The sequence below is a fragment of the Eurypyga helias genome, unplaced genomic scaffold (assembly GCF_000690775.1).
Source record: "Eurypyga helias isolate BGI_N326 unplaced genomic scaffold, ASM69077v1 scaffold3577, whole genome shotgun sequence".
Classification (NCBI taxonomy): Eukaryota; Metazoa; Chordata; class Aves; order Eurypygiformes; family Eurypygidae; genus Eurypyga; species Eurypyga helias.
In genome coordinates this window covers 25,625-37,191 of record NW_010263501.1, presented here as the reverse complement: position 1 = coordinate 37,191, position 11,567 = coordinate 25,625, and the positions used below count along the sequence as shown (strand labels likewise).

Sequence of the window (11,567 nt, the reverse complement as noted above, 5' to 3'; positions counted from 1 at the left end):
TTCCTCTGATCTTCTCCCCCATCCCGCTGGAGGAAGGGGAGAGGAAGGCAAGCAGCTATGTGGTGTTTAGTGGCTGACTGCGGTTAAACCCCAACAGCAGTATAGTTGCCAAATCTTAAACTCCGAAGTTTTGTATCTTCACAACTTCAAAGGAAAGGTAGCCTTCATATTTTGCTCTTTACCATCACTAATGATAGTGGCACAAAGTTAGATGTTTGCGTAGCTGGATTTCAATCTTCTGCGGTTCGCCTTGGCTTGCTGTACAGTGAATTACTTTATGAGTAGAGCAGAAGATAATAGACAAGTATCCTTTCTGACAGATTCAAATTTAACGAATCAACAGCCTGTTCTATTTCACCTGATTTTGTGGGTTGTGTGACACTCGGTGTCTTGGCCTTATCTGTTCCTGTGGGAACTTTAACCCTGGGTGGGGACTGCTGTGTTGCACACAGGGTTCCTGATGTATCTGATAGCTGTTGTTGCTCAGTACCACGCAGTTTCTGTAGCCGGACGAATTGATATGGTCAGATTACCTGGTATAATTTTTAGTTATTCATCAGAACACATGAATTATAAACCTGGATGTGGATTAATCTGCTGTAAAATGGGCAAGGAAAAGATGGTGCCATTACTAGAAAAAGGTGTGGTGGTGTTCTCTTGTTATTGCTTTGAACTAGAGAATCGATAACTTATCCCTTTTCAAAGGTTAAAAAATTACTGTTAGATACTTCACATGAATCCCTTTCAGGTTGAAAAATACTTACAGACTCGTTTGCCTTCTATGAGATGGATTTTGTATAATCAAAGTAGTTTTCACTTAAAAATGCATAAAATGCACTGTCATTCTTACTAATGACAGTGTACCAATTCTGGGAATCAAGTTTCTTAAAAACAATTTTAAAAGAAGTTGGTTTTGCTGGTTCCCTGCAAGTAATGATAACATTTTCTGTCTTTTCTCCTTTTATGTCTGCATACTGGGCAACTTGGAAGTCACAGGATACTTTGCTTCTAGCTTTTGAAAGGGAAACTTGCTGGGTTTGAGACTAAACTGAGGTTTATGGTACATCTTAATCACCAAACAAAACCTCAGGCAGTAGTTACCTTGATGTGCTTAGCGGAAATCTTGGCTTCAGTTGTCATATTTGATGTTCAGACATGGTTTTGTAGTTGCCTTTGCATTTATGCCCACTTGTGCAATTATTCTGCTCTGTTACCGTGCCATTTTTCTTTGCTCACCTCAATCTGATTTTTTGGCATCAGTTAGGTGCTTTACATAGCCGTTTGGACAGTATGCTTCAGCTATGTGACTCACCTTCCGCTTATGACTATACTGGGAGAGGTTTAACTGCCTGCTTCCACAGGTTACCTGCAAGGTGTAACCGAAGAGAAGGACATCAGTATTTCACTTGTGCCTGCTTGTTCCTGGCATTGCCCATCAGCAGTGGGCGGTAGGAATCAGACACACTGGGCTTTTTTGTAGGAAAGCATTTGCACTGTTAGGTGAACCCATCTTTCAGCGCTTTTCCTCCATGCTGGAGGGGCGGCTGAAAGGATGCTCAGCCAATGTCATCGCCTCCTTTTAAACAAGCTTAGAAACTCAGTTCTTGCAGTAAGATGCGTCTTTTGGCTGTATTTAAAATTAGTATTGCATACTGTGGAAAAAGGTGTAATGAAAAGATTAGTTTAGAGGAGACCAGCTGTAGTGGGTGGAGCTCTAGGGCTGAGCTTTCTATTGCGCTTATGTCTCAGTTTTTGTTCTGCTGCTATGCAAAAATACTGCAGAATGTAAAATCATAGAATCATAGGATTGTTTGGGTTTGAAGGAACCTTAAAGACCATTTAGTTCCAACCTCCCTGCCATGGGCAGGGACACCTTCCACTAGACCAGGTTGCTCAAAGCCTCATCCAGCCTGGCCTTGAACACTTCCAGGGATGGGGCATCCACAGCTTCTGTGGGCAACCTGTTCCAGTGCCTCACCACCCTCTCCGGGAAGAACTTCTTCCTGATATCTAATCTAACCCTCCCCACTTTCAATTTAAACCCGTTACGCCTTGTCCTGTCACTACAGGCCCTTGTAAAAAGTCCCCCCCAGCTCCCTTGTAGCCCCTTCAGGTACTGGAAGGGGCAATAAGGTCTCCCCGGAGCCTTCTCTTCTCCAGGCTGGACAAGCCCAACTCTCTCAGCCTGTCCCCATAGCAGAGGTGCTCCAGCCCTCTGATGAAAATACGAAGTGCTGAAGTGGTTGTTTCTGTGTAAATTTGCAGAGCTTGAAACTATAGCTTTGAGGTATTCATTTAAACAGGTTTTAGGCATGGCTGGTAACTATTGATGTTAACCCTTAAACTGTCTTGTGTCAAGGCATACAGGGAAAGACAAATTTTACTAGGAAGGTACTTGTTATGTTGAAATGCGCATAGTAGTGCTAGTGACAGGCTGACAGAAGGATGGTATGGGAATGGGTCTGTTAAGTAACTAGACCATTAGCAATACCTCTTGAAAATACAGATAGAAGGAGTGGGTAAGTGCCTTTTTCTGATCAGAAAAGGATGTGAAGGGTCCTGGTGAACAGCAAATTCAGTATGTGTCTATTGCATCCTTGTAGCAGATGAAGGCTAAGCCTCTACTGGGCTACATTGACAGGATCATAGCCAACAGGTCGGCGAGGAAGATATTTGTTGTTCATGAGGCTGCCTCTGGGTCATTTTATGAAGTTGTACCCCTCCCTCCGCTTCCAACTCTCTTCTCCTGACACAAGAGAGCTGTTTGCGAATTGGAATGAGGCTGATGGTGAGCCATTAAGAACGTGATGGCACTGGAGCATACCTTGTATGAGGAGAAGCTGAAGCAGCTTGATTTGTTCAGCTGAGAGAAGTATATGGGTATACCTCAATCATCTCTCCCTACCTATAGAGGTACTGTAGAGAAGACAGAGCCAGATTTCGTCCTGAGGTGTGCAGTGAAGGGACAGTGGCCATGGTTGCAAGTTGCAACAGTGATGTTTCAGTGAGTTTCATAAGACAAAAATACTTGACGGTGACAGTGGCTGATCTGTTACAGTGCTTCCCTAGTAAGGTTGTGAAATCTTGGCCCTTGAAGATACTTAGAACTGGGTCAGCCAAAGCCTTCAGCAACTTGATCTGACTTTGAAGCTGTCCATGTTTTGAGCTGGAGGTTGGTCTAGCTGACCTTTAGAGGTCCCTTGCAATGTATATTCATTTTCCAAAAAGAAAAATCATAGAATAATTTAATTTTGGAAAGTTTAGGAACAAAGACATACTGCAAATGAAAGGTAGGGTCTAAGTGGATTTCATTTTATTCTGTGTGATAGTTCCCTCCCTGCCTTCTCCTTTTCAGGAATAATTTTTTTCTGTTTCTAGACTTAGATTTTGCAAGTGTGTTTTATTAGCTCCTCTCTAAAGTATGGCCAGTTGATTTTAAGTTTACCATTTCCTTTTTTCATTAGTTACGTGTATTTCATAAGAACCTTTCGTTTGTGAACCAACATGAGCAGGCTGTTAGTTACAGTGAGCATTGCAGGGAAGTCTTCTCTGAAAAGACATGGTGACTTTAACAGTTGTTTTCTGTGTAGGTTCTTAGGCAGCTGATTTTGGGTTATTTCTGTTAATTCAGTAAATTTGTTTCTCATCCTTTTCCCAAGAAAATAAGCTTTTACAATGGAGACCCTTGCTTTAGTAGGGTTTACTTTCTTGGAATAGGTTTTTTGTGAAAGAGGAGAAAGGAGTGGTCTCAGTTTTTTGTTTGTTTGTGTTAACTCACCTGTACCTTATGCTTTTTTCTTGGGCTAAAGAGTGTTTAAGAGCTCAGTGAACACAGTTTATGTAGGTGAAAAAGAAGAGAGCACTTAAATACCATCATCATGCACTGATTGATAGAGCACTTGAGGTCCTGGAGATCATTGCTGCCAGCTATTTTTTTTTTAATCCCTCACCATTGTCAGTTTTCAAAGTGCAATTTCTGCCTGTTCTCCCACTGCTGAGTGTCTCCCCGTTCCTTTGAGGTGGTGGTGGGCTGCTTGACACTCCTTATATCTGACTGATAAATTCTCAAGACAGGTGTCCTGCATGTTCAGCCTATGAAGAAAGACTGAGAGAATCGGGCTTGTTCGGCCTGGAGAAGAGAAGGCTCCTGGGGAGACCTTATTGCACCTTCCAGTACCTGAAGGGGCTACAAGGAAGCTGGGGGGGACTTTTTACAAGGGCCTGTAGTGACAGGACAAGGGGTAACGGGTTTAAATTGAAAGTGGGGAGGGTTAGATTGGATATCAGGAAGAAGTTCTTCCCGGAGAAGGTGGTGAGGCACTGGAACAGGTTGCCCAGAGAAACTGTGGATGCCCCATCCCTGGAAGTGTTCAAGGCCAGGCTGGATGAGGCTTTGAGCAACCTGGTCTAGTGGAGGGTGTCCCTGCCCATGGCAGGGGGGTTGGAACTGGATGGGCTTTAAGGTCCCTTCCAACCAAACCATTCTATGGTTCTATGTTCACAGCTGTTCAGACTGTTCCTGCAGTAACAAGTGACAGAGGCAAAAGATTTTTCCTGGGTGTAGGTGTTCAGAGAAAGGAGACTTAAACACCTCAGTGCATGTCAGCAGCCTTCTGCCATAGTACATGAGTACTATGTACTATGTACTTGTACACACTTCTCTGTTGACTCTGATGGAGAAGTTTCTGTGTTTCCTAATTAAATCCTTGTAAAATCAGTAGGGTTAGTTTACACAATTTAAATTATTAGCTGACTTTACCTGAAGGAAGTGGAAGAGTCCTCACATGTGGTGGTTGCTTAGCAAAGTGGTGATGCAGTGACCTGGGACAGTTCCCTTTTCCACCAGCACTAATGGGGACAGAAGAGGTGTTTCACTGGATTTAAGGTTGCTTCTGCAGCGTAAGGGCTGCAAAGAATCTGGGCAGATGTCTTCAAAACTTGTCAGAGAGGTATATTCAAATGTTAACCAACTCATTATCACCTTAATGAATGGGGATTTGTTTCCTAAACTCTGTAGGGAATTGCATGGGTATAATTTATTCTATTTACTCTTAAATTTTAATGTCTGTCAATCATAAGTAGTTAAGTTCTCTGCCTCAATTGTAGATGCTGTAGGCTGCTGTGTTTTTTTGTTTTATCGAGCATTAAAGAACTACATACATGTTTGAAATGTATTCTCCTTATTTAGTGTCTAATTTTTTTTTGTTGTTGTTCATATAGTTACTCCTTTCTTAGTTAATTCCTTTTGAGGTATCAAAGTTAAACTGAATATGACTACGGAAAATTTTATTATAATGCTACATTTTATTATTTTACAAATTATTGCAAGTATTTCCAAGGTTAATCAAAGATGTAACTCTATCACTTTGCCTCCTGTAGTCCAGCGAAACCAAAGAATGTGGAGCTGAATTTTAAACCATCTACGAATCAAGACAATTTAGAAAGTGAGCAGGATACTCTTGAAAAACCAGTTAATAAAACTAACAGCAACATTGCCAACAAAATTTCCTTGTTTGAAAATAAATGCGCTAACCAGAGCCAGAGGCCTGCTGACATCCCTGCTTCAAAAAATAGTACTGTACCAAGCACATTTGTTGGCAGAGCAAAGCTGAAATTTGGAAAACAACCTAAGGAAAGTGAACAGCCTGATAAAATGTTAAATAAGCAAAGCAGTCGCCAGAAGTTACTTGAGAATGGCACAGCAGAGAAAGAAAGCGGTGCAGAATTAAAAGGCAAAAGTGAAGAAGGCTATGCCTCTTCTGAGGATATTGGGAAGACAACAGAACTTAAAGTAAAAGCTGCAATATCCCTTTTTAACCAAAGCAGCAAAATTGATGCTGGTAGTGTCTCTCTGAAGCAACCTGATCCAGAATTAAGGGCAGCTAAAAAAGAAAGTTCACCTTTTAAACTGTCCTTGCCCAGCAGAAGTGAAAATGCTCATGATACTTCCCACCCAAGAAGTAACACAAGCTCAGAATTCCACAGAAATGAAGAAAAGATGCTATTAAACACAGAGGTTTTCTCATCTGGCAACATTGATAAATATCCTCTGCCATCTCATCAGGCTTCTAGATCAGAATTTAGGAAGATGGAAAACGGAGATAAAAAGGCAAAGCCGGGAGATTTGAGCTTTGCATCACTGCAGGATGATGATGACGGCAGTCAAGATAGTTTATTGATATCAGAGCACAACATGAATGCACAGCAGAGCCCAGGCAAAACTTGTAATGGATCTGCTGAAGACGATAGCGTTTTTGATTCCCCATCCGACATGAAGAAGTTTGCTGAAACAATAAAAAACTTGGACAGCTCGGTTTGTTTACCCCAGAAAAAGAAAAGGTCAAAGCTTCCCAAGTCCCCAGCACCCCACTTTGCAATGCCTCCCATTCACGAAGACAACTTGGAGAAAGTCTTTGATCCTAGTGTATTTACTTTTGGTTTGGGACTGAGGAGGGATAAAACACAGGATCTGTTACCGGCCCAGCAAATTAAAATGCAAAGCCTGGAAACGATAGCCAGAGTCAGGCCCAAGCGTGCTTCAACAGAGCAGAGTATCCTATTCAAAGCCCTGCAATCATGTAATAGGGAGGAACCTGCCTTTACTCAGGAAATAAATGGAAAAGACAGCACTGATGGTACAGATGGTGAAATTAAGAGATCCCGGCTTGAAAAAAGCTCCCTTTTCTCAAGCTTGCTGTCTTCTACATCTAAAGAAAATCTTTTTAACCCTTCTGTCACCTCAGTAAATAACACCGCAGCAGCTTTTACAACAGACTCCTCAGGGATGCCTCCTTTACAACAGGATACTTCTGGGCTATTCGGCGTGGCTCAAAAATCTGAGGTAAAGATCATTCATGAAATGCAACTGTGTAAAATGTTGTCCGTCTGCTGAATGATGGTTAACTTTCAATTTTGCAATTTAGTCTCTTTCAGATATGAAGTTTCCAAGTTTTGTGGAGAAGTACATGCAAGCAGATAGTGCAAAAAAAGAACTAAGTTTACAAATGCCCAACTATGGGAACCCTGAGAAAAGTTTTTCCAGCTGGCTAGGGACAAGTGGATATGAATCAAATGTCCCCACTGGTTTATTAGATGTGGATGTAAGTATTGTATTGTCTAAAATATGCCTGGAAGGTTATCCAGCTTTTTTATTTTCTACAGACAATGTGCATACATTGTTTGGTTTTGTTTCCCCTTTTAGGAACATATGTAGTTTATAAATACATAGTGTTGAACGTAGGTATAGTACCAGTTTCATCTGATGTTGGCTATGCGTGAAAATAAGATGGCATTTAGTAACGTGTTTCTTCACTGTGCCCTTATGTAAGAGTCTTCACAAATATGGGTTGTGTGTTTTAATGTGTCTTCATACTTGATCTTGTATTATTTTGAAACAAATCTCATGCTAACTGTATTTTTTGTTGGAAATCAGTAGAATGCTTTCTATGAACTTCAGAAAGCTTGCCTGTTCTTCTGTTGACAGTAATCTCTCTCTTCTCTTCCGGCAAGACATTCAGCCATTGCACTGGTAAATGAGTAACAGGCAGACTATATTTTTTTAGCCTTCTGTTTTTGTTACCAGCATTCCCATGCTTTTGATAAAAAAATAAGTATTCTTTAAGAACACTGTAAGAATTGGATAATAATGATTACTGAAAATGCTGCTACAGTGGAGGGCTGCTCCTTCTTCTGATTTTGAGCATCTGTTCATGTTGAGTGAAGGCAGACCTTTCCCTTTGAAGCCACTTTCACTTAGTGTGGGAGCCCTTTGTAATTTCTATTTTCAAAATGATGAACCAATGTCCTGTAGGATCTGCTATTTCTGTTTCTGTGGGCCCCTGCTGTTATCCAAGAGGAAAACTATAATCAGGAGATCTAAGAACCGTGGGAAGAAATATGTTCTCCAAAGTTTAATAGCCGCATTAATGTGATCTTTGGAATTGAAGCAGCATATAAGAAGTTTGAGAAATACTTTTTCAAAGCTAATGTTTATCTGCTGTTACAGTTGTACCAAAAGAGGTGGGGGAGTAGTAGAAATAACTCCTTTCTAATAATACTTTGCAGAATAACACCTTACAGAAGGAAATAATCCACAATACCCTGCAATTTTGAGAATGTAGATGTTTTTCTCATGGAAAGTTTTTTAATTGGTGTGGGGGTGAAAATTGGGGGGGTTATTTGCAGTGGTGTAGACTTATGCTGCCAGTTAAAAAAGCTTTCTTACTCTGGATGGTCATGCTTGGGTTTCAAAACCCGAGTTTAAAGCTAAATGACTAGTACTGATTTTCTTTTGCTGCTTAAACTGTTGTACCCAAGTGAGTTGAAATTATTCAGTAGTGTGTGGTGGCCTGCTATGTCAAGGGAGTATGTACACACATAAGACTGCTCTTGAGAGAAGCCCGTTAGGCTCTGTAGGGTTCCAGAACATCTGCGCCACTGTTCCTGATTCCAAAGTGTCTTGCTCAAGTTAGCCAGGAACCAAGAATGTTTGTGATGTGTGCATGCTATGCCTTTTCCACTGACTTAAGAAAACGATGATGCAATGGCTAATGGGTAATGTGAAGGAAAAGAGTAAGGGCAGCCAGAAACAATGACTTTTGGCATTCCTTAAAACACAGAGCAAGTTCTAACTGGAACTGAAGCACAGGCTAAAAAACCAGTTATGCTTCAGCGTGTCTTGATGATGCCTACAGAAATCTGATGGTGGTTAAGAAGAACTCAGACCTGCGACCACTGCCTGCCCTGCATCCTGACTAATACGTTCCCATTATCTCCTTGCACTTGTTGCTGGTTATCTTAGGCTGCAACCGACTTTGGGGCAGGATCTGTTTGGGTTTTTTGTTTGTTTGTTTGTATGAATAGTTCCTAGAAGAGCAGGACCCTCTCCCAGAATGGGCACTCGTATCCTTGCTGGGAAACCAAATGCATAATTGCAACACTTGCTTTATTTGCTCTAAGATGAGGTGATGCAACCACAACTTTCCCATATATTCTATATCATATAATTTACCACTGACTTCAGCATTGTTTTAGGTTTTGTATACCTCAATGTAGTTTATTTGTTCTTGGCATTTTTAGTTTTTTTAGTCTACTGCTTATTGCACGGTGTCTCACACTCTTTGAAGAAAGGAGGAAGAAGAAATTGAAGCAGTAACTAGGTGTAGTTGAAGTGTTATCAGCTTTTTACTATTCAGACTAATTTTTTTTGTGTCACTAGCTATTTTCTTATGCCTGAGCATCTTTGTTGAATGCGTTTTTGGTTTGGGTTTATTTTTTTTGGTTACATTTCTCTTTCCACTGTCTATTAGGCACTTTCAAGAAATGGACAAAGTAAAATCAATCCTAGACCTGGCAAGGTAAGACCAATTTTATCATCTTTACTGTTCCTCTCTATATTTAAAGTATAGCAAGATAGAAATATATGTGTTGCTGGATTTTGTTTTGTTTTGTTTTACACAGCTGGTGATATACTGTGAACCAGACTATCAAAAAACCAGTATTGAAGTCTTCCATGATGTTCTGGATTGCAGTTCTTGGGTTCTGTCCCCAACAATTTTAGTTAAAGTCATCAGAGGATGGTAAGAGATTAAATTTTACTCTTTATCATTGGTCTGTACAAGAATCTTTTGAAACAGAACCAGCATGTAATTCACAGTAAGTCTAAAAGGCTAGCAAAGGGTTTTAAAGTCAAATCTGACATGGGTTTGGATACAGAAGATTAATTCTATGTCCAAAGTCTAATGTGGTACTGTAGAGATAATCGACTGTTTCTCTGGTAAGTCCAGAGGGAATTTTTCTCTAGAAGTTACATTGCCAAAGAGCAATCAAAACAAGTTCATCTCCTGCATTCTTTGTAGCCATTATTAGTGTGGACAGTGTGGCAAGTTAGGTTGTGGCCAGGCTATAATATAGTCAAATAGTAGGTTCTCAAAAGTAATAATCTGATAGTAAACTGCAGAAACAAGGACTTGCTGCAGCAGGAGGTCCTGGGAAGCACACCGATTGCTGTTTAGCTTCAGAAAACTGGAATGATGATCTTTTGATCTGTGTGAACCAGGTCTTCTTTTCCTGGATGGACTAGGGGACTGGGATTTTTTTTTCTCCCGTCTTCAACCACCGAGAGCTCCAGGGGAGGGTTTTGTATTTGCAGATGGATATGATTTTTATCTAGTTGCATATTCAAACCTACCATTAAAAATAAAGTTGTGCTTGTCTTCTAAGCAGTCTTACCATCCTGTGGCGCATCTATACCAGCCCCTGTGCAACTCCAGGCTGCTGTTTGCAGGATCTAAGGAGTTTGTCCGTTGATATATGGTGTAGCAGCCTGCAGTGTCAACATTTTCTGACCTACAAATTGGTTCTGATTAATACCTCATCCACAGTCTGGTATTTGTAGACAGTAGTCTTGCTGCCCCAAATCATGAATTTAAAAAGGTGGAGAAGCTTTTGATGAAATTCCAAAGTCAGCAGTAGGCATCTTTGGTTTTTGTCATTGTTTTTAATACTATCACAGATACCAGAAATGGTTTATGTCAGCAGTGTTGGGTAGATAAGCTGTACTGGGGTGGTGGGAAGGTTCTGGAAATAATACTCCTTGTGAAAGGATTTCTTAAATGGGAGCATGATTTTTGCAAATCACATTTGGTAAAACACCATTTAAAATGAAAATGTTTTATTTTAAGCTGGATACTCTATGAGAAACCAAATTTTGAAGGCCCTTCCATTCCCCTGGAAGAAGGAGACTTGGAACTCCCAGATATTTGGGGTGCAGGTACTTCTGAAGAACAAAGTGAATGCAAATCTCTAAAGCCTGCAGTGATTGGTTCAATAAGACATGTTGTTAAGGCAAGTAATATAAGTAAAGAAAGTTTTGTATTGATCTTAATGTTTGGTGATGCTTTACACTGATACAAAGTGTGATTAGTGTATTAGGGCACAAGTGTAACATGAGTTGTAAATGCATGAAACAATCTTCCATGTTGAATTTCCTGTTTAATAGCAGAATAGATGTGAGGGCTCTTGCACAATGGGTATTTTGGTAACATCCACTGGAATGAGAAGGCAGGAAGAAAACTTAGTGTTTTTTATTAAAATAGCCTCCAAAATGCTATTTACAGCATATGCTTTGTAGCCTTGTCAGTCTCTCAGGAAAACGATCCCAGAAAACCATCAGTAATTCCACAGACTCAAATCTTGAAAATATATGGGTGACTTTTCTTTTTTTTTTTTTTAATATAAACCAAATTTACACTCAACACAAACTTTAGTGTCAAACACCAAACCTTGTTTGATACTCAAAAAGTAGCCCTGCATGTGTAAACTTACCAGGAAGTTGTACACGTGGTAGAACAGCCTTCCTACATGCATTTTTAACCTACCATTAAGTAGTTACCTTTTGCAGGTTGCCAAAACAAGCACGAGCTATAAAGTTATTTGACTAGAAAAGGAAAAAGAAGGAATATATATTGCTTGTAACTACAATTCTTGTCTAAATTGCAGTTCTCTTCAAGAATGGCTTGTTTAGTGTTTTCTCAGGATTTAATTTGGTGGAGGAGATGTTAACTGAT

At 40.3% G+C, this 11,567-nt stretch overlaps 1 protein-coding gene across 1 annotated transcript in view; it reads left to right on the top strand.

Moving 5' to 3' along the window:
* Positions 1 to 5,379: 5,379 nt before the first annotated feature.
* Positions 5,380 to 11,567, top strand: part of AIM1 (absent in melanoma 1) — a gene marked incomplete at both ends in the record, with an annotated part of 31,170 nt that continues 24,982 nt past the window's right edge. Inside the window, 5 exons of the mRNA XM_010156049.1 lie at positions 5,380 to 6,841; positions 6,924 to 7,100; positions 9,309 to 9,356; positions 9,460 to 9,578; positions 10,683 to 10,845. Coding sequence (XP_010154351.1) covers positions 5,380 to 6,841; positions 6,924 to 7,100; positions 9,309 to 9,356; positions 9,460 to 9,578; positions 10,683 to 10,845 — 1,969 coding nt within the window. The remainder of the gene's footprint in view (positions 6,842 to 6,923; positions 7,101 to 9,308; positions 9,357 to 9,459; positions 9,579 to 10,682; positions 10,846 to 11,567) is intronic.